General features: G+C 37.8%; 1 protein-coding gene across 9 annotated transcripts in view; it reads left to right on the top strand.

Annotated features, from left to right (window-relative positions):
* Positions 1-22,284, top strand: part of ITGB8 (integrin subunit beta 8) — a 52,052-nt gene that overhangs the window by 15,413 nt on the left and 14,355 nt on the right. For 5 of the 9 annotated variants that reach the window (XM_065666293.1, XM_065666292.1, XM_065666290.1 and 2 more), the window contains exons 2-9: positions 2,264-2,349; positions 5,787-5,961; positions 8,686-8,932; positions 10,675-10,840; positions 13,560-13,718; positions 17,928-18,023; positions 18,118-18,207; positions 20,701-20,835. In XM_065666293.1, coding sequence (XP_065522365.1) covers positions 5,793-5,961; positions 8,686-8,932; positions 10,675-10,840; positions 13,560-13,718; positions 17,928-18,023; positions 18,118-18,207; positions 20,701-20,835 — 1,062 coding nt within the window. In that variant the 5' untranslated portion in view covers positions 2,264-2,349; positions 5,787-5,792. Of the gene's footprint in view, positions 1-2,263; positions 2,350-5,786; positions 5,962-5,995; positions 6,203-8,685; positions 8,933-10,674; positions 10,841-13,559; positions 13,719-17,927; positions 18,024-18,117; positions 18,208-20,700; positions 20,836-22,284 lie in introns of those variants that run through there. The other 4 variants (XM_065666295.1, XM_065666296.1, XM_065666297.1 and 1 more) reach the window with 4 other exon arrangements.

Genomic DNA, 22,284 nt, shown 5'->3' on the forward strand with positions numbered 1-22,284 from the left:
GGCTCTGTCCAGGCTGGCCTTGAACACCACCAGGGATGGAGCATTCACAGCTTCCTTGGGCAACCCATTCCAGTGCCTCACCACTCTCACAGTAAAGAACTTCTTCCTTATATCCAATCTAAACTTCCCCTGCTTAAGTTTGAACCCTTTGTCCTATCACTACAGTCCCTAATGAAGAGTCCCTCCCCAGCATCCTTTAAGGCCCCCTTCAGATACTGGAAGGCTGCTATGAGGTCCCCACGCAGCCTTCTCTTCTCCAGGCTGAACAGACCCAACTTTCTCAGCCTGTCTTCATACAGGAGGTGCTCCAGTCCCCTGATCATCCTTGTGGCCCTCCTCTGGACTTGTTCCAACAGTTCCATGTCCTTTTTGTGTTGAGGACACCAGAACTGTACAGAATACTCCAAGTGAGGTCTCACAAGAGCAGAGTAGAGGGGCAGGATCACCTCCTTCGACCTGCTGGTCATGCTCCTTTTGATGCAGCTCAGGATGCACTTGGCTTTCTGGGGTGCAAGTGCACACTGAAGCCGGCTCATGTTCATTTTCTCATTGACCAACACTCCCAAGTCCTTCTCTGCAGGGCTGCGCTGAATCTTTTCTCCACCCAGTTCAATTCTCCACTCAATTCAAGTTGAGCTGACTGAGTCCTTTGAAAAGGCTATCTCTTCTTCTTGATTTGACTGCCAAAGTTTCATTACAAGGAGTACTCACTTAAACAATGACCTATAAAACAAAGATGTTAAAAACATATAAAGAACTTGCTGATGATACGAAGCTGGGGCGAGCGGCTAATACACCTGAAGATTGTGCTGCCATCCAGCAGGACCTTGATAGGCTTGAGAATTGGGCAGAGAGAAACCTTATGAGATTCAACAAGGGCAAATGTAGGGTACTGCACTGGGGAGGAAGAACCCTAAGTACCCATACAAGTTGGAGGCTCATCTACTAGTGAGGAGTTCAGCTGAGAAGGACCTGGCAGTATTGGTAGATGATAAGGTGACTATAAGCCACCAGTGTGCCCTTGTGGCCAGGAGGCCAAGAGTATCCTGGTGTGCACTGGGAATAGTGTGGCCAGCAGGTCAAGGGAGGTGATCCTCCCAGTCTACTCAATCCTCGTGAGACCACATCTAGAATACTGTGTCTACTTCTGGGCTCCTCCGTACGAGAAAGAGAATGAGCTACTGGAGAGGGTCCAACAGAGGGCCACGAGGATGATCAGGGGTCTGGAGCATCTCTCTTATGAGTAAAGACTGCAGGAGCTGAGACTGTTTAGTCTAGAGGAAAGAATATTGAGACAAAATCTCATTAATGCATAAAAAATCTCAAAGGTGGGTGCCAAGAGGATCGTCACACTCTTTTCAGTGGTGCCCAGTGACAGAACAAGGAGCAACAGCCGTAAACTAAAATACAAGAAGTTTCACCTCAATGTGAGGAAGAGCTTCCTTACATTGAGGTGAAACTTCTTGTATTTTAGTTTAAGAACTTCCTTACATTGAGGGTGGCAGAGCGCTGGAGCAGGCTGCCCAGGAGTCTCCCTCTCTGGAGAAATTCACAACCCACCTGGATGTGTTCCTGTGTAACCTGCTCTAGGTGGCCCTGCCTTGGCAGGGTGGTTGGACTGGATGATCTCTAGAGCTCCCTTCCAACCCTAACGATTCTGTGATTTTGCTGATAAACCTGTTAGTAGGCACATTCTTTTGCAGTTGTTAGCACAGAATGATGTATCTTCAATCTGTGACACATGTATGTTGGATAAATTTGTATTTCCTTCTGGAAAAACAAAATAACATCTGTCTCTTCTGGGAAACCATTCATTCCAGAAAATGTAGAGGGGGAATATTTTTAGAAGGTGAGAAAATATTTTGGTTTCCATACAGAGTGAATAATGAGTAACTCAGTCAAGTGTAAATGACTTAAAAGAAAATGTCTACGAAGAGATAAGCTACCTGGTAAAATTTTTCTGTTAGGCAGTAAATCAGCAAGGTGCATGCCAAAGATAAACTTTCACTTCAAAATTATTCTAAATCGGGATCTTAAAAATTTGGCCTTGGGAATCTGTACATATAGTTCTGGACTGTGGATAAAAAATATATGCTGCGAGTATTCTAGTCTACCTTTGTTCTGTTTTACTTCTGTTTGGATACACTGTCATCACTCTTAATCTGGTGAAGTCATTTTTGAAATCTTGGTTTAAAATCAGGTATTTTACAATTCCCACGTATCATCATAAATCATGAATGTTTGGTTTTATGTTTCATTGCAGCAGAAAACAGATGTGCCACTTCAAATGCAGCAACATGCACAAAGTGCCTTGCTTTGGGTCCAGAGTGTGGGTGGTGTGCTCAAGAGGTATGGCATTTTGCTTATTTATGTTTGACTTTATATTTTAGCTGTTTCTGATTTGCAAAGGTAGAAGACTTCTAAACTGCAAAAATCATAGTGAGAAATAGCAAGAAAATCTTTAAATGACCCCTGGAGACAGAACCTGAGAAATCATGTGAAATATACTTTCCAAAGGAGAAAATACAATCTTTTATTTGGGAAATTGCAGTAAATAGTAAAGTGAGACATTTTTAATAAGTAAATGAAGTGTGAAAATTTTTAATGCATTCCATGTGCTTTGTAGATAGCTTTGGCAGACTTACAGTAGCTTTTAGAGTTCAGCGTCTTTTGGCTTCAAAAGCAAAATTACTTATCAGTAATTTATGTTAAGTCCTTATATATCAGAGCAAGTCTATACATATGCCTGTTGCATTTAGCAAAATATTTTACTAACAGTAGAGTTAACTTCACCATATATTATGACCCTGTCACAAAGGGAAAAAAGTTATACTTTTCTTGTTTTGACACTAGAAACTCCCAGTTCTGAGACTTACCACAAAAGGTAGATCTTAAGTAGCAAGGATTACCTTGAAATTGTTATTGCTTTCTGAGCTATAAGAATATGGGAATCTCAGGTTTTGTCTGACAGAAAAAAAAAACAGTTGAGAACATAATTTTGAGTGAGGCTGATCAATTTTAAGCACTTCAGAAAGCAAGGTTTTGAAGACTGTCACTGACAATTCCAGGCTTATATGCTCTTGAAGGTCACATGCAAATTATCTGTAGTATCTTTCAGGTTAGCAGAGAAGGTAAATAAGTCCCTAGGGTGTGCCTAGACGCAATAAGAAGTGTAAGGCACTGGCATAACTTTATCTGAGATACAGTGTTTTGGAATTATTAACTTAGTCTTCAACAAGTCTAAGGATAAGTAATGCGAGGATGAATAGAGGGCATGGAGGTCTTGTTTCCAAGAGGAGCCTTAGGGCATCTGTAGGTGGCGTGATGGATTATAATGTGGAGCAGTCCATTTAACCATGCCAAGCGCAAGGTCCTACACCTGGATCAGAGCAATCCCAGGCACAGCTACAGGTTGGGCAGAGAAGAGATTCAGAGCAGCCCTACAGAGAAGGACTTGGGGGAGTTGGTCAATGAGAAACTTAACATGAGTCAGCTTCAGTGTGTGCTCGCAGCCCAGAAAGCCAACCATATCCTGAGCTGCATCAAAAGGAGCGTGACCAGCAGGTCGAAGAAGGTGATCCTGCCCCTCTACTCTGCTCTTGTGAGACCTCACTTGGAGTATTCTGTACAGTTCTGGTGTCCTCAACACAAAAAGGACATGGAACTGTTGGAACAAGTCCAGAGGAGGGCCACGAGGATGATCAGGGGACTGGAGCATCTCCTGTATGAAGACAGGCTGAGAAAGTTGGGTCTGTTCAGCCTGGAGAAGAGAAGGCTGCGTGGGGACCTCATAGCAGCCTTCCAGTATCTGAAGGGGGCCTTAAAGGATGCTGGGGAGGGACTCTTCATTAGGGACTGTAGTGATAGGACAAAGGGTTCAAACTTAAGCAGGGGAAGTTTAGATTGGATACAAGGAGGATACTTCTTTACTGTAAGGGTGGTGAGGCACTGGAATGGGTTGCCCAAGGAAGTTGTGAATGCTCCATCCCTGCCAGCCTGGACAGAGCCTTGGGTGACATGCTTTAGCGTGAGGTGTCCCTACCCTTGGCAGGGGGGTTGGAACTTAATGATCTTAAGGGCCTTTCCAACCCTAACTATTCTATGATTGTTGTGGCCTGATACTCTGTCTTACGAAGGGCATCATTTTATCCTACTACATCTATATCACAGAGCAGCCCTTGCTAGCTTTCCAGTACTATGGAGCTGCAGTAGGTCTCCTTTTGACAAGGTGCTCAGATTCAACCAGTTTCACTTCTGGTCTGCTTCTCTTGCTTTACTTCTCACATTTCTCATGTCAGTCCTGAGATCAGTTTATAGAAGCCATGGATTTGTCAAACCCTCTTAGACCACACTTTTGATAGCCAGTTCACCTATGAACATCCATGGCTGTGGAATGCTAAAACCCATACTAACGCAGATCAAAACTTCCCAGAGTAAAGTTACAGGAGCAGATTTCAGCTTAGTATGCCTGCTTCATTTAAACAACTTTTTAATGAGAAAATCAGCCTTGAGGAGCATTTGAGATGCTTTGACTTCATACCTCACACAGTGAACTGCAGAAAATGCAACATATCAGTTGTTAGTGGTAGCAATGAGAGCAGTTAATGTCTTTATACATTTAAAAATGTACCTTTTTGAAACATGCATACATTTAAAAGAGTATTTAAATAGCAGTTAGTTAAAAAGCTATTATCTGTTACGTATGTTTAAGAAGGATGTGGAAAAAAATGTATCAGAGGTCAACTACAAAAATAAGTTGGAACTTGGAAAACAAGCTATATGACTGTTGAGTTTCATTCTTCAGGGGCTTTCTCTGGTCTTTTCAGGGTCTGGGTGACTATTTATTTGCATACACAGTTGGCTGTATGCATGTTTTGATTGTTTATTTTGCCCATTTGCCTCTGAACTATCAGAGATTATCCATTGTTTGCTCTCCAGCTGTGGCTGGGATGGACTGATGCTTTGACAGAGTACAAAGGATCTTGTCTTTTTTTTTTTTTTTCCTTTCAGGATCATGTCATGTTAATCATCAGATTTGTGGTCAGGAAGGAATTTTGCATTGGGTCATGCTGGCACAATTTTGGCAAATATGCCCTTTCACTGCAAGAAAGGATATGCTGCTTCCAAGATCATCTACTACTAATCACTCTAACCACTTTCCTGTTTACAGGGGCTTTTTTATGTTGGTGGCATCTTAAACTGTCCAGTCCTGTAGCATATAGCCTCCTATTTCTGGGGATTGAAATGATGTAGTCAGCTGGTCCTTGGTTTTGGTGTAGGGTATGGATTAAAACATCTGTGATAGACAAATTCAGGTCAGATAAATCTAAAGCTATCTTCTGCTGCTACTTTTAAATATTAGCCTGAGGAATATTACTAGTGGATTCCTCAGAAAGCTAACCTGTGTTGATGTCATGTGAATGACACTTTCTTGCTATAACTAACTCATAGCATAACACAGAACATTTTTTAGTGATATAATGATAGTACAGTTTCCTTTTCTTCAGTCAGCTTGTTCTGATTGTGCAAGATCCTCTTTCTCATACAAAAGTTTTGTCCTTTGTAGAAAAAAGTTATTGTGGCAGTTAGGTTTAACTTATAATTTAAATATTTTGTCATTGCCCTTATTAAAAACATACAGCTTCCATGAACTTGTTCTATAATTTATGTAATTATAGTAGCATTTTTTTATTGTTTCAAAGACTATTATTTTGTTCTCCTTTGAAGATATTGCAGTTGCTTTTTCCATTCAGATTGTTTTGTACTTTTTGTCTCTTATTAAACAGGATTTCATGGCCGACACAACACAGAAGGGACGCTGCGACACTGTTTTCAACTTAATGAAAAGAGGCTGCCAATCAGATTTTGTAGAAAATCCCACAGTTCATGTCACAGTCCCCAGTGACCATGAGACAAATACACAAGTGACACCTGGAAAAGTTTCAGTCCAACTGCGTCCAGGTTGGGTGATCTCTAACACATTGATGTTATAGTGAATTTAAAGTACAGTAATATTAAGTACAGCTATTTTGTGAAGAAGTGGATGGAATAATTATTTTGAAGAACAGTACTATCATGCTGTACTGTAGGACTGTGATGGTGTTGCTTTCATATTCAGGTACCGTCTTCAGCGAGAAGTGTTTCTGTCATATGCTGCTGAAGATCAGAATAGTGCAAGCAATTAGTGGAAAAAATATTTTAGGTAGTCTTTTCTGTTTTCCATTGTGGTTTCTTGTTTTTTTTTCTTTAGCTACTTCACAAATAGTTTTCCCTTATGTACATTAATACAATATCAACTGTATTACTTACTGAAAACAAATGAGTTAGAATTTCTGAATTCATCATTTGCTAATTGTCATACACTCTCTATAGGTATATCTACATGTATACACTATATGTCATGCAAATATTTGGTTACTTTTAAGTGCATTGACTAGACAGCCACAAAGACATCATAGCCAATGTATAAGAATGGACTGGATTCTTAAAGGAGACAGGTATTCACTGCCTGACATTTCACCTGGCTGTGATAGAATCTACAAGTCTCTTCATGGATCTGAGATTTCCTACTTGCCCTCAGCTGAGCTCAAGTTAAATCAGTGTATGTTCTCCGTTTCTAAAATAGCTGTAGACAACAGCAAAAGTGGAAGGTGGTATGAAAGGATGCAGGGTATGTCTCATATCATAAAATTTATTTCGTTTGGCAAATGAGAGTTGGAGAAGAAAATGTCTTTTACAAGGGATCAGTCTTTGGTAGAAAAACATTAAGTGAACAGGAAAAATATCTTACTGATCTTCACTGTATAAAAGATAATTTTTTGTCAGTTACAGGGAGACTCTTCATGAGTGTAAGGCAGAAACGAGCTCTGGTTTACCATCTTCATAATAATAAAACTGAGAAAGTAACTTGAGCACTTCCTCTCCTTTCCCCACTCTCCCTCCAAAGAAATGACCAATACTCTACTTTGTACTGAGAAATGGTGTCAGAAACTGAGCTAGCTCTAGATGTGTCTGTAATCACATTTATTTTCAAAGGCATACTTGATTAATAGCAAAAAAAAAAAAAAATCTGAAATTTGGTTTAATGAACCTTTTTGCCACTAATCAGTGAGATTAAGTTTGGGGTTCCATATGCCTTGCAGAAGTTCTTCCATCAAGGAGGCAGAAGACTAAAATCCCTAGAAGTATAACTTTTGATATATAGACATCTTGCCCATATTTTATAGCCCAGGGAAATACACAGATGTACAGCTATAGTCATGCCTCAAAACAGAAATTTGATACAGTATAATCATGCAGGCAAAGATGGTTTTGTTTTGATACTGGGGGGTTTTGTCACTGTTTACATACAGCCAACCGTCAGGATTTACATGGGAAAAAATAAACGTTGCACTCAGCATCTTGCTGTATGCAAACTAGTGACCTACAAAGGTCATTTACAAAAAGTAGTTCCATTTACACTGGCAAAGAGGAAACACACAAGTTACAGCACACTGAAATTCTCTTTTTTTCTTGCAAGACCTTATGCAGGCAAATCCTGATATTTTCAAGTAGATTATGTTCAGATCGCTGAAAGAAAGCACTTTTAACTTTTCTGGGTCAGATCTTTGTTGCATGTACTCAAATTATGCTATCTAGCAATGTCATACGCACTAGTAAATGTCATAGAGAAGTTACATTTCAGAGAAGGCATGTTTCAGTGTTCAGATAGCTTCTACTGATGCCTATGTAATTCTTCTATAATGTGTCCCTTCCTCCTGTTCTTTGCTGTATCTTCATTGCATAATATTTAATTAGATTCTGCACTCATCATGCAAAGATCGTACTCCCTCATTTCTTCTGTGAGCTTGCAGTTTGGGTGACATAAAATAATGAACAAATTGAAGTCATGCATTACTGTACCTACACTGCCTGTACTCTAGCCACTTCACTCTTTTTGCAGGCATTACATAATATTAGGCAAGCAAAAATGTAGGGACTATTTTTAGTGACTTCCAAAGCATTGACATTTTTATTTCATACAAGAATGTGATGTGCTTCTGCAGGAGTTACAGACATTAGTCATCCTAGCTAAAAGAAGAGTTCTGTTTTGTATATGCCAAAAGATGGATTTTCTGTTTTCATTTAAAATTAAACCCTCTTTAAAAAAAAAAAATAAAAATATGTTGATCCTACTGAGTTTTCTCGTCAAATCTTTGGAAGTAGATTGATATAAACTTGAAGCATAATTTACTGTTCTGTCTTTGTGGTACACATGTAGTTTTAGACTTAGACGAGAGATGATTTGCAGGATACATGTACATACTTTAAAGTGTCAGCCTTGAAGTGACTGGCCACAATTTCTATGCAAATCTGTGGCCTTTGTGAGTTGTAACTGCTTTTTGGAGTATGTCAAAGGGATTGCATGACCATGAATTAAAATGGGGAGAAGTCAGATTTTTACAGTAAATTGTTCCTGCAAGGGAAAAGAAAAAACAGGCAACATGTTCTACAAAGAGCCCCTTTATGGCTTATATTTGAATGATGGTTCAAGGTTTCATTTTCTCTTGGGAGGTTTTCTTGTTTGTTTGTCTTCTGTTTGCTGACATAAAGAACTTTGTGCTGAGGTTGCTGCAAAACTAAATGTGTTTTTTAAAAGTGTCCATTAAAAATAGTAAATAAACTTATTTGTTTCCTTTGAATTAGGAAGTGAAGCAAACTTTATGTTAAAAGTTCGTCCTTTAGAGAAATACCCTGTGGATCTTTATTATTTAGTTGATGTCTCAGCCTCTATGCACAACAATATAGAAAAACTGAATTCCATTGGATTTGCTTTATCTAAAAAGATGGAGAATATTTCTCTTGATTTTCGACTTGGATTTGGATCCTATGTGGATAAAACTGTGTCACCCTATATTAGCATTCATCCAGGTAGAATCCATAACCAGTGCAGGTATGTAGTCTTTGTATATTTATTGTACCAATGAGAAATTACTTAAGTACACAAATACGCATTATGCATATTTATTTTTAAAGTTCTTCAGAATCTGTTTCATTATACCTTGGTTCTCCAGCAGAGTTCCTAAGAAAATGCTGAAAGTTATTATGGTGAGTTATTTCAGAAAATTGTTTCTGTATCAGATAAAATGTGATGGGTTGTTTTTTGGGGGTTGGGTTCTGGTTTTGGTTTTGGTTCTTTTTTAGCAAAACAAGCCAAGTGACATGCTGCTTTGGTATACTTGAATATGTTTTGCATTTAATTCTATAATCTAATGTTTTGTTCTTAGTTACTTTGCATATATGTTGCATATGTTGCCTAGGTTCATCACAAAGTTTTGTACTTCCTGAGTTAGGACTTCTCGTATATTTTGTGTATTCACAAACTCTTAAAGTGCTCCTTCTGTCCATGTAATACAGTTTCTTTCAGCTAATTTAATGAATAAAAGCAATCCTCTGATCTAATTCCACAGTTGTAATATGAGTGAACTCCCATTTTAAATAAGAAAGTTGGTTTGGCTTGCGGTTCTTTTTTCATCCCATGTCTTTTCTTTCTTGCGTTCAACACTTACATAAAGTGAGGGATCACTTCCAAAACCCGTGGGAGAACAAGATGATTATTCATGAGAAATTCAAACCTGTACAAACCATAATACTTGGAAAAGTGAATATTAACTGTTCATACCTTCTTGATTGTTATTATATTTTCTGGGAAGGCATGATTCAAAGTTCTGTGAAGTCCATAAGTATCATTTTTTTTATTTCAGTGGTGTTTGAATTGGGCACTAGGAGTGGAATTCATTAGGTTGATATAAATGTCTGTGTATAAAGCAGTTATCTAGACAATGTAGTGAGTGGAGATCAATTAGCACTTCTAAGACATGATTCATTTTGCCTAAAAGCAGATGTCTGAGGAAGTATTAATCCTTATAGTGCCAGTTTCTCTTCCTTGACTGTAAACTGAGTTGGGGGTGGGCAAGCTGTAGTCTGGATGCCTACACTGCTTCTTCAGTGCCATAAACTCCACTGCTATAGATGGATCGCAGAGCAATGACCCAAGTAAGTGCTGTGGCACTAGCTTACTTACGTCAAACTTCATACTCCTCCCTTATGCGTAATTTTAAAGAGTATAATTTACAGCTAAGATGTTATTGAAAGTGGAGTTTACCATCCCTTTAATTGTGACTAATCTCAGCATTCATTTTATATTCACTTACTGCTAGTGGATGTAGGAACTTATATTTTATCTTGGTTTTGATCCAGTCACCTGTGTATCGATGTATTAAAGGATCTTAATGCTGCAGTGTGATAGCTCTTTTTCAAGATAATGAAAAGCAAAGCTGTATCACTTGATAGACATACCAAGTGATTGTATACTCTCTGAGATCATACCATTGCTCACTTTGTGTTTCTTTTCATTCTGGACAGAAATACTACATATGTACTGTTACTATATTAAATTATATTATATACATTTCCATAAATGCCAAAAAAATACATTTTTTTCACAGTAAATGAGAACTAATTCTTACTGAACTTAATGTGGAGTTATTCTTCTTTAAGTATTTCTTCTACTGTGCATCTATGCACTATGTAAATTAGTAACAGGATTTTATAGGTTAATAGGCATTCAGTATTTACAATTCAAATGGAAAATACAGAATGTGTTAGACTTTTGTTTTTTTGTTTTTTTTACAGTGATTATAATTTAGATTGTATGCCTCCTCACGGTTATATTCATGTGCTATCCTTAACCGACAATATAGCAGAATTCAGAAATGCAGTAAATAAACAAAAAATTTCCGGGAATATTGATACACCTGAAGGGGGTTTTGATGCGATGCTCCAAGCAGCTGTGTGCCAGGTAAGGAGCTTATTGACAGAAGACTAAATGATAGTTCAGACGTGTGTGTATATATATGTGTATATATATAGTTAAACAGTGCTCAATGTTCCTGATTTCAAAACGTCATTTCCAGGCCTGTAATAAGATTTCTTCCTCCTTTTCCATTATTTCCCCCTTAGCTATACATTTCTGTTTCCCATTGAAACTGAAAAAGGAGGGCCTAAGGGAATATTTGTCAGTATTGGTTAATGATGTTCTTCAAACTCTGGCTTTAAACAGCCTGACTGACATAGGATGGACAATGAAAGCAACTGCTGATTGCTTGAAGAGTATTAATTTCAGTTCACTACAAAATTAGTTTCAAAAATCATTAAAGCCCTCCTTGTGTTCCTAAGTGAAATGTCAAAATACCATTTGATATTTTTCTGAAAAACCTATTTGAAAACTGATGGATCAGCTACATATCTGCTTGTGTAGATGAGGAAAAGAAATGCATTTCAATGTTTTCTCAGGTTTTAAATAATTTATATTTGAAAACAATACAAAACAAGTAAAAATTAACTGTTGTAGCTCAATAAAATTTCACACAATCTCTCCGTGCAGAAAAGGATGGAAAAGATCTGCATCAGTAATTCCCAGGATATAAGTATATTAAATAATAATAATTTGTTTCTTCTAAAGGGTTATTTTGCATGTTGTTTGTCTTCTTTGCATAGTACTGCAATAGGAATTTTGAAAGTTGGCTTATTCATGGGTATGCTAATTCTCTACTCTTTCTGTTCTGCTAAAGAAAGTAATTCAGCTCGTGTCAAAATCACAGGCCTAGTGTGTTTCTCATGTCTTGAGATGATGTTAGGACAATTCTTTTATCTTGTCCATCCTCACTTTTTTTTTTTTTTTTTTTGAGCAGTTGAATGAATTGAGGACAAAAAGTAACTCAAACTATGCTAAAAATTATCAGTTTGGCCCAATTTTATTTTCAAATTTTGATAAGCTGTGAAACAGGTAAATAAAAACTACTCTTCGTAGACACTGTTATCGTAGCTGTTATAAAAAATCATTCTGAAGCTTTCAAAAAAATCCTTAAAATTCAGTGTTTGTCATTGGACACATTCCACACTTATGACATGTGAGCTCTAGAATATATGCTTCCAAAAACAATAGAATGGAAACATTCATGAGAATGGGGAGGTTTTCCTGCTAACTGAATTGTGAACCGAAATGGATGAGAACAATGTGCAATTCATAACAACCATCATGAACTATAATTTAGATTAATGTGGACTCATTTTGCCTAGAGGAGAACTTCATAACTTGCTCCATCTTGCTTTAGCCAATACAGCCCTGTTACAAGAGGTAGGAGGTTAGGTCATAAAGCTCCTTTAAAGTTTTGGTTGCTGTGATGTAGGTAGGTAGGAGTCTTGAGATGACAAGGTGAAATGATGGGAGTCTTAGGAACAAGAAGTTTCTGTGATGCTGAAGGAGAAATTGGGCTTATTTTAGATACAAACTGCTTAAAATAAAACTTAAAATATGGGTTCTTTAGGGGAAATGCTGTCTAGATTTATCTGAGGGAGGTTCATGCCTAATGTATTAGCTGGAAAAGACACCACACCCCTCTGTACTTATTATCCCTACTGTTATGAGATACTTAATCCCCATTCAGAGGTAGGAGGGAATGAGCCTGAGAAGGGAGCTAAATCCCTCTCTGCAAAGCAAAGAAAGGAAGACAGAGAATAAGACAAAGCTTGGCTGAGTATGTGGGCTGTGTTGCTGATACATGTTTCACATGAGATGAAAAATACCTGGACATGTTAATGGTAGAGGTGAGACAGAGTCATAGGATGGAGGAGCAAAAAAAGAGGAAAAGAGAGGAAAGTGGAATTAGTGAATAAGATGGAATAATCAAGAAAGGGAATCATGAAAAATAGTATGTTGTGATTTGTGTGTGCCTCTAGAGTTTAATTTAAAGGAGCCATTTATTTCTTGAAGGGAAATCAATGTTACGGAAATACAAGTTGGCACCTAACCCAGTTTAGATATAAGCTTACCCTTCTACATTTTCACATCACTGAATTCCCGAAACACATTAAGTCCACCCTTGTGGATGATGCTTTGTTATTAATCCCTTAAGATGGCGGGTAGATGTAGTATTTTGCTGCATGATAATGAATTTCTCAATTTGCAGGTGCATGAAGACACATTCATTGATTTGTTGTTCACATTCAATGTCCTTTCTGGAAAGCTGTGTAAGAAAACAAAATTATGGAATGCTGAGAAAATGAAGTAGATACGTATGTAAAAATAAAAGAAGGCACCAACTACCAGTACAAATGAATGCATATTAACTGTTTATGGTGCTTTTTGAAGCACAGGGTATTTTACAAATGCAGTGCATTTGCATTTGTATGTAACAGTGACACACCCGATGTGGCAGCTGTTAACCAAGCCCACTGTGTAATGCGTGACTTACGTATGTTTTGAGAGATCTTTCAAAAGAAAGATTTCAAAGCAAAGTGGTAAGTGGATCACTGAGTACAGTGGTAGTTTTCAGATGTAGGACATGATACACATTTCCACAGAAAATGCTTTATATAGCCTGACTTAAACTCAGTGCTGCTAAGCAGTGTAATATCTGAAACTAGATTTCCACATTCATTTTTCATGTTGTTAGTTATTATTTTAGAAAATAAGTAGTTAGTTATGCTGGTTTTTGTTTTCGTTTTTTCTTTTTTAGAGCCATATTGGGTGGCGGAAGGAAGCAAAGAGACTGCTTCTTGTGATGACAGATCAAACTTCTCATCTGGCCCTTGATAGCAAATTAGCAGGGATCGTAATTCCCCATGATGGAAACTGTCATTTGAAAGATAACGTGTACATCAAAGCTACAAGTATGGTAAGGTATATGCATAGATTCTGCCTTCAGAGAAGCAGTGTAAAACTACATAAAGGAGGGTTTAGATTGCTGTCAAAGCATTCTCTTATTTCAGTTATCAGAATAGTATTTTTCTAGGTAGACAAGTTGTGAAATGAAGAATCAATCACTTGGAACTACTCTCATTCTTTCTGTCTATGATAAAGTATTTTGGTGTCTGAGACAACAGCACCCAGCAGAGGAGGCTATGTTACTGGTTTTGGTGTGGTTTTTTTATTGACGTCTAATTAACATTACACGCATTTTGATAAAATACATGTAGGAAATGCCCTGTGTGATATTTTGCAGAAGAAGAAGCTGGTAAAATGTAAGAATTGCGCAGTCCTGCTAATATGACCAAGGTAGTGGTCATGGTTTAAGATCACAGAATTGTGACCATTGAATTGAATTGCATTGAATTTAAAGGCTTGGTAGGAGTAAAACAGAAGATGTACAGCAGCAATGAGTTAATTCAAGCATGATAGACTAGAAAATATTCTTGTGCCACAAAGCTTTGTGGTGGTAATGCAGCATTAAGTACATTCGAATCTCATAGTATAAAGACAATGTGTGGTAATACATACCTGTGCAAAAATGCTGTAGAAAATAATACCTCTTTAGCAAATATTTTTAGCTTACAAAATAATTTCTTCAAGAATTTATAAAGTAGTCATAGGTGATTGAAGAAATGATTTTTTCCCTGAAATTTTTAATATTTAATAGTTTTGACTATTTGCTTTAAAAATTATGAGTCATTTATATAAGAAAGATGAATCACTACTTACTTGCTGTGTAATCATCAGAAAGCAGAATTATGAACTGTGGTATCATTGGAGCACATTACAGTTTTATTCTAGCTGCACTTAGTTAAAGTATATGGCCTGTGTTCAGCCCAAGCCAACAGCATGCTGGTGAAGGCAGTGAGGGCTGTGTGTAAATTAGACTTGACCTGAACTTAATCCCAGCAACTGGTGCTTACAAGGATGATGGGGCAGCAGGAAGCAACTGCCATATGGTGTGTGATCACAACATTTTGGGAGGTTTCTGGGAATCAGTGGGTGTTCCAGGACCTTACTGAGTGGAGGAGGGAGCTGAGCATGTGCTAACAGGAAAGTTGTTTGGATTTCAAATTATCTGATATTCTTGCATACATATACTCCCCTTGTCACCTCCTGGATATTCCCTCTCAGATGTCAGGATTATTTATTTTCCTCTAGCCAATCTGTTCAGTTTCAGTAGTTTCAGAACAAGTCAAATCAAGGCTACTTGATAATTAAACGAAATGTCATGGAAGGCTGACACTTTTTAAAAAATTAGGTGATATGACGTATTTTTTGCCTTTTTTCTTTTTCAATGCAATTTTGTTATTCTATGCAAAATTAAAGAGCCATCTGTAAATACAGTTTCCTACCTTGGTTTTTAGCTTCTGAGTCTTGAGAACATTTCATTTTGGAATATTTTTATTTCCTCCATGTGCCAGTTAAGAGGACTTTATTTATTTGCATAAGCTCAGCCTTTACATCAGAAACGTTTCCAGTCACTTTTCTGACTGTTTCTTTCTAACTTTTGCTAAGCAGTCACACAGTGTCAGTAAAAAAAGCATAAGACAGGAAAGAAATCTAGTCCCTTTTAATGAGATCTGTGCTTGGTCAACTCCCTTTCTGAAACATTTAACATCTATATTAGTTATCTTCACAGATTAACACAGTGGGTTAAAATAATAAAACGAATGATGTAATTGGAACAAGAAAGATGATATAAAGTACGTTTGTCTGAGCCGTAGTGGGAAGAGATAAGGTAAAAACACATGAAGTACAACAAGCTTTTCACAGCAAGCAATGTGAGGCTTCACAAACAATCAACAGTTTCTTATGTTATCTTTTCATATGCTTAAATGAAAAAGATAAGTGTGGGTCTGCTGATGTTTGTTTGGTTAGATTTTTTTTAATATCCCTTCTAAAATTAAGAAAATTTTTCTTTATAACTTGAAGTAAGACTTTAATGTACTGCTAACTAAGCTGGACACTGTAATGAGTTAGAGCTGACAAGTAGAATAAAGTTCAGCATTACCTGTAAGCAGACTGGATAACTTGGAGATCCAGTCCCTGCAACCCTTGCATATCTATGCATATCATCTCTTGACTTCAGCAAGCTCCATCTGAGTAAGTTTTGGTATCATGAGCACTTGGAAACCCATCTCTGATACTACTGATCCCAGAGCCCTGCTATTAGTTGCCAAGATGTTGAGGGGCCCCTCTGCTGGAATTCGGACATGTCAAGTCTCAATTGTTAAGGAGGAAGACTGATTTAGTTGACCACCATCTCATGATACTTTGACACTGCCTGTCCTTCACATGCTCACAGTGCAGGTAGTATTTACAGAATGTTCGGATTCAGTCTCCCTTGTCCTGGGACCACTTGGTGAGTCTGTGATCTGCTAGCCAGCTGCATGTGTCCTGTAGGGTTGTGCAGCACAATGGAGGCCCCACCACTGTACTCTGTGGTCATGAAGAAGGAAGGAGGGCTTAGTACAAGTTGCAAGCTACTGAAAATGGCAGCAAAACCACTGCTGCTGCAGTTCACCCACAACTGCTGTGTAGTGGGAATGCGTGCTCACTGGATTCGCATGTATGGCACACTCCCCATTTGAAGCTGGAAGAAGGCCCATTTATTGCTGTGTTACCTTCATTTCATCACTTATCTTAAAGAATATAATCTCTTACCAAAAGGTGGAAAAGTAGAGAGAGGTGTGGACCCTGGCTAAGATCAAGCCACAGTAAGAAACTCCTTTGTTCTTTCTATACAAGGTTCATTATAATGGTGTGATATGATGGAAAATGAATTTTGCCTCCTTGCTATCTCAGCTGCCTTGGCATTCAGATTACAGTTAGGAGAGCGGTTGACTTTCAGGGTGCCTTGAGTAACAAGTGGTACTCTGGGGAGCAATGAATTGTACAGGGTAACTAAGAAGGAGCGAAACGGCTCCTGGTAAACCCAGGACACTTGAGCATGGTTTTATGAGAGAGACAATATGGGGCAGATGGTGAAAAGCATCAGGAAGAGAAAGACAGCAGAAGTATGTGGGGGGAAAGAGGTTGAAGGACCTGACGTCAGTGGAGGTGTCCAGATGAAATCTTTGTAAGGGGAAACACAGTTCAAGTCCCCAGTCACTTCTCTGTGTTTAGTCATGAATTTTAGGTATTGAATTCGCTTCTTGAGAAGTATTCACAGATGTGTGATAAGTAAGCAGTGATTTTCAGATAGTTTGTTTTAGTGAACTGGAACTGGAGGGATCTCACATAGCCCAGGTGTGAAGTGTGCAAAGCCCACTGGGACCACAAACATTCTAGTGCTTCCCCAGATCTTGGATGAAAGCATAGGCACCTCTTGTTCTCAAATCCATGTCAGATCTCTCGATGAGAAGTGTAGAAAGGCAGGTCACTGGCACAGGACACGCCGTCATAGGTACCTCACCAAATAGAGCAATGTCATTACTGGGGAGAGACACGAAACTCATGCTACCATCTTTAAGAACAAGTGTGGTTAAGAAAATGTAGCAGGTCACTGCGGTGAGGAGTGGAGGCATCATTCCTAAGGCAGGTCTTGGACATACAGAGGAGGAGAAAGTTGTCAGCGTTAAGATATGTGCAGAATACTGACTGCTAGAACCTGACCCAGTGGCTGCATTTAGTTGATGTGTCTGATCCATGGTGCCAAAATGCATTTCTGAGAAACAAGATTACTCATTAATTACTCGCCTTACTGTTCCCAAAAGCACACTTAATCTCAGTTTCCTTATGTTGTAATTTCTCCCTGAGTTTTTCACAAGAACCTACCTGTCATTATTAGGAATCATGTTCTAGATGGATCAGGGACAACATATTTCTTAAGCATCAAACTCAAACCAATAAAATAGTACTATATGAGTTATTTCTCCCACTGTGCAACTTCTCTACATAGTTGGCAACAGTAAATGGCCTGTTACAGTCTGTGTGATTCCCTAGTAACTTTTGTTGTCATGATATGTTTTTTTGGTTCACCCCACCATCTTTCATAAATAGGCCTAGTATTTCTCTGTACTTTTAGAAGTAAGGATTGGGGTGGTTTTGGAATCCTTCATTGTGTCCTATGCTAAATATAAGGCTTTTACCTACTAATCTGCAGTCTTCTCTTTTTTGGCATATTTTGCAGGAGCATCCATCTCTTGGCCAGCTCTCTGAAAAGTTGATTGACAATAACATCAATGTTATTTTTGCAGTTCAAGGAAGCCAGTTCCACTGGTATAAAGTAGGTTAGAAACCTGATTTCTTTTTACAATTTTACAAGTACAATAGTCATATTAAAAATTAAAACTGTGCATAAATCATTGTATTTTTCATAGGATCTATTGCCTCTGTTGCCTGGTACTGTTGCAAGACAGATAGAATCACAAGCAGCAAATCTCAATGATTTGGTGGTAGAAGCCTATCAGGTATGATGAGAATTACAGTGTTGTATGCTGTATTTGTTCAGGGATTTTTCCGTATCATAGTCTAAAGCTGGAATTTCTAGGATCTTGGCATCTATCTGAAGTCCAAAAGGATAAGTTCCCTACTTTTCTGAATGTCCAGGTTGGTGGGTGACACTGTCCCACAATGGCTGTTGAATTGACAGGCTTACAGAGTCTCAAAGCTAAGAGCTAGCACTTTTTCCTTTCTAAGGGTACTTCTAAACAAGCTGTTTGATTTTCTGCATCTGTTGCCATGTAACTTCAAAAGAAGTTTTGAATTTTGGCATTCCTTAGTTCATAGACCAGACACCACTGTCTAGGCACCATATAAGTTCAGTGCAAAAAAGATAGTGCAGAATCAAGAGAGTTTTACAGCATAATTCTTAGGACATGGATAACAGGGAGGAATTCATGAGGAGGTAGCTTGAGTTAACAGTGGATATTGTGGAAAGCACAAAGCAGGGTAAAGACTTGGGGGTTTGAGGCATGGCAGTGTGGAAGACTTTTGATGCAGCTTTGGGAGGGAACAATAGAAATGGCTCTTGCCTGGAGTTCTCAACTGCAAGTAACAGTATGGGAAAGAGAACACAATAGTATGGGAAGAACATGAAGTCATTTTCCACAAATGATGGGGAATGGCAGCTTGAAACTGGAAATTGGCATCCTGGTAGTGAATGAAAGATAGTCTGGTAAGAGTGGGCATAAACAGCTTTGAAAGTGAAGCCAAGTATGAATGCTGTTAAGGTGTGCAAGGTGCACAAACATGCAAGTTCCAGCAGTTGAAAAATCAGTTACAAAGCTATATGCAAGGTATTAACATGTATCACATTATTTTTAATTAGTTGGACATCAGAGGCTGAAATTATCCATTGTACTAGGTTAACCATCTAAATCAGACTGTTTGCTTTCAGCAAATTGGCTATAATGAAAAGCCCAGTCCCATGTCTATTCCTAGTCAATAGAGTGGTTTTGTGCACATTTTTCTCACTGTCATATTGGCAACATCATGCAGAAGGTAAGGACATTCAAAAGTAGAGGAGAAAATTGTGGAGATGTTCTCACTGATACTGTACTTCATCTTATAAAATCAAGAAATGTCATTTTGAATATGGAGGTTTGCAGGAAATTGCTGGCAAAAAAAAAATTTGAAGATCATAGTCCTTTTATATGCCACTTTTACACAGTATCCCAGTTTTTAGAGCACAATGAAGGGCAAACATACAAGGAAAGGAAACAAAAATTTACAAAACAAGGACTTAGTTCAGTGGAAGATTCTATGGGACTTTCCTGCTCCAACCACCCCCAGTTTGCTCTTGCCTTATTTTCATTTTTCAGACAGTGTCTTCCTTCCCATCCTAAACTTCACTGGATTTTATACTTTGAGATTTTTATCATAGTTTAGGGGCTTTTAGTGTACAAACACACAGTGAACAGGGCTTGAATGTTTTGCTTTCTTGAAAGCAAAAGTACTTAGATAAGAAAATAAATTAAGTGTTGATGTTTAATGACAGTGGACCTCTTGTACTCTTGTTCTGGGCAGGCAAAGCTTAGGCTTAGTTGCGGAAAACCCTAGCTGAAAATCCCTGGCTAAAAAGCCAAAGATGAGTCACTAATTTTCAAAAAGTTGCCAAGATAAACATGTGTTCAGATCTATGTAATTAAATTTCCAGTTGTAGCAGTAAAAGTGTTCTATTCAACTAAATTTTTTATACTAATATGCCAGGAATTTTAATAATTTCTTTGTGCAGTTTTCAGCTCATAGATTTGTACAGAGTTTTAATGAACTCTTAAAAGGTCAAGAAGCAATATTCCTTCTTGGAAGGAAGTAGGATTATAGAGCATGCAGTAAATACAAATTGCAAAGTAGCCAGCTTTTTCGTTATTTTATATTTCAGAAAGCCCTAATGGGAATCAACCAGTTGTTGACATATATAGATCTACCTGACCTGAATAAATCAGTAAGAATAATCACAGTAAGCCTCTATATCACCCTAAGGTTTGTTCAGAGAAAACTTTTCAAGACAGATGCAAAATATCAGAAGTTTAGAAAATACCAAGTCAATTAGGAACCTTTTCTGCTGGATAATAATAGTTGCACGTATGTTTACTGTTTTATTTTAAATGTGTGGCTAAAAGGCAGTATAGCCTCTCAGACAATAAACAGGTTTTGTTGCACATGGTTGTTACAATAGGTTTTCAAATTGCAAAAAATACAGTTTCAAAACCATTTTCAAAAAACTGAAAGCATTTTTTATCTGGAAAACGTAATCTTCTTCATCAAAATTACCAGTTCACTGGTTCTGTATATTTGGAATGTAATCGGGTCTTTATATGGGAAACAATGCTTTAATTCATTCCTTTATTCACACAGAAAAGCTTTCTTCATTTTTAGTCAGTCATAGTACTTGGTATTAGTCACTGATGCACATTATATGTTGAGATACAATGCAACTAAAACTTGTTTTCTGGTTACAGAAACTAATCTCTGAAGTGAAAATTCAAGTGGATAACCAGATCCAAGGACTTGATTTTAATATCACTGCAATCTGTCCTGATGGAAGTAAAAAAACTGCCATGGAAGGATGTAAAAATGTGGGATATAATAAAGAAGTATGTCAACAGTTCTTGTTCAAGCAACTGAAATACTTATTTTTCTGTTTGGTTGGGTTTCAGTGGTTTGAAATCTTCTAGGAATTTACTTAAACTGAAAATGGATTTATGTGATTAATGATCACAGACTCTCTATTATTCTCTGTTTTTATTTTTCCTGAATCTTATTTCAGTTCTCACTAATCTTGTGGAACTAAGGCTCAAAGCTTTTATTGAAAGCTAAGGTCCATTAAAACTCTCCTCCTTTGTCCTCCATGGGGCGCAATGGCCATGTTCATTGTGATGAAATCTGTATGTAAAGACATTGAAAGATAATCACCCGATGGAAAAGAATCACTGGAATTTATGTTCCTTGGGTCTGTACTAGATGCCACCTTTTCCTCTCCTTGCTTTAGTAGCCTTCATGCACAGTCAGGGTTGTGGATAATTGGTTTATTTTATAAATCACCTTAATAAAATTACTTATCCCCATTTGGATCAGTGCCATCTATTGAATGAAATGGATTGTAAAACTGGAGCATCATGCACCATGAAAATGAGGGGGAAGATGTCTGGCTAATGTAAAGAACATGCTTTTCTTCCCAGAACAACTTCTCTGTGCCTTGATATATTTATTTAATTCCTTGGACGAGTCGAGTAATGCATTTTGCTTGCCAGGAAGAGGTTTGTGTTTCTGGAGAGTAGGGTCAAGGAGTTCTTTCCTTCTTCACATGTACATACATCTCAGTTGGTGTGATTTCACTTGTGTCTGTGTGAGTAAAAATAGCAAAACAAATCAGTAGATTAAATGTGTGCATTTTAAATAGGTTCATTTAAATGGTTTTTATTCTCTTGTGAATTTTGTCTGCATGACTTGCTACTGATTAGCTTCTACAGTTTAAGGGAGATTTGGTATGTTTTTCTTCTTAAGTCTTCTCTTCTTCAGTGTTGTTCCCTGTGCATGTCGTAAGAAATAAGGCTGGAATTTGTTCTGTTTAATGAAAAAGAAAATATTTATATCTGTTTCTTTTTAACAAAAAGCCAGGGCAGTTGGTTGTAAAAGATTGCATGTGGTCCTAAACCTCAACTGCTGTTGAAAAGGAGCCACCCTCAAGAGATTAATTTATTTTAACAGTAAATCTCCCTTTCAGTATTTGTTTACAGGCAAAATGCTTTTTCTTCATTTTCACATTGCTTGCATTGTCTGATCCTTCTTCCTTCCTTTTCTTACCAAAACACAAAGTGTGTTATATTCTGGAAGAATACTATGGCCTCTTCAGGGTGCAAATCTAACTGGCTATTAGCAAGTGTTCATGGTGTTGTAATTACTTAGTCGCAATGTGCTTAATCTTTCTGCTGCTGTGTTCAGACCCATCAAATTTCACAACTCAAGTCATGATTTGCCCTTCCTTCCCATCTGCCTGTCATTCCTCCAGTATTGTGTTGTACACAAAGATGATGTTTTCTAGC

The sequence above is a fragment of the Lathamus discolor genome, chromosome 2 (assembly GCF_037157495.1).
Source record: "Lathamus discolor isolate bLatDis1 chromosome 2, bLatDis1.hap1, whole genome shotgun sequence".
Classification (NCBI taxonomy): domain Eukaryota; kingdom Metazoa; phylum Chordata; class Aves; order Psittaciformes; family Psittacidae; genus Lathamus; species Lathamus discolor.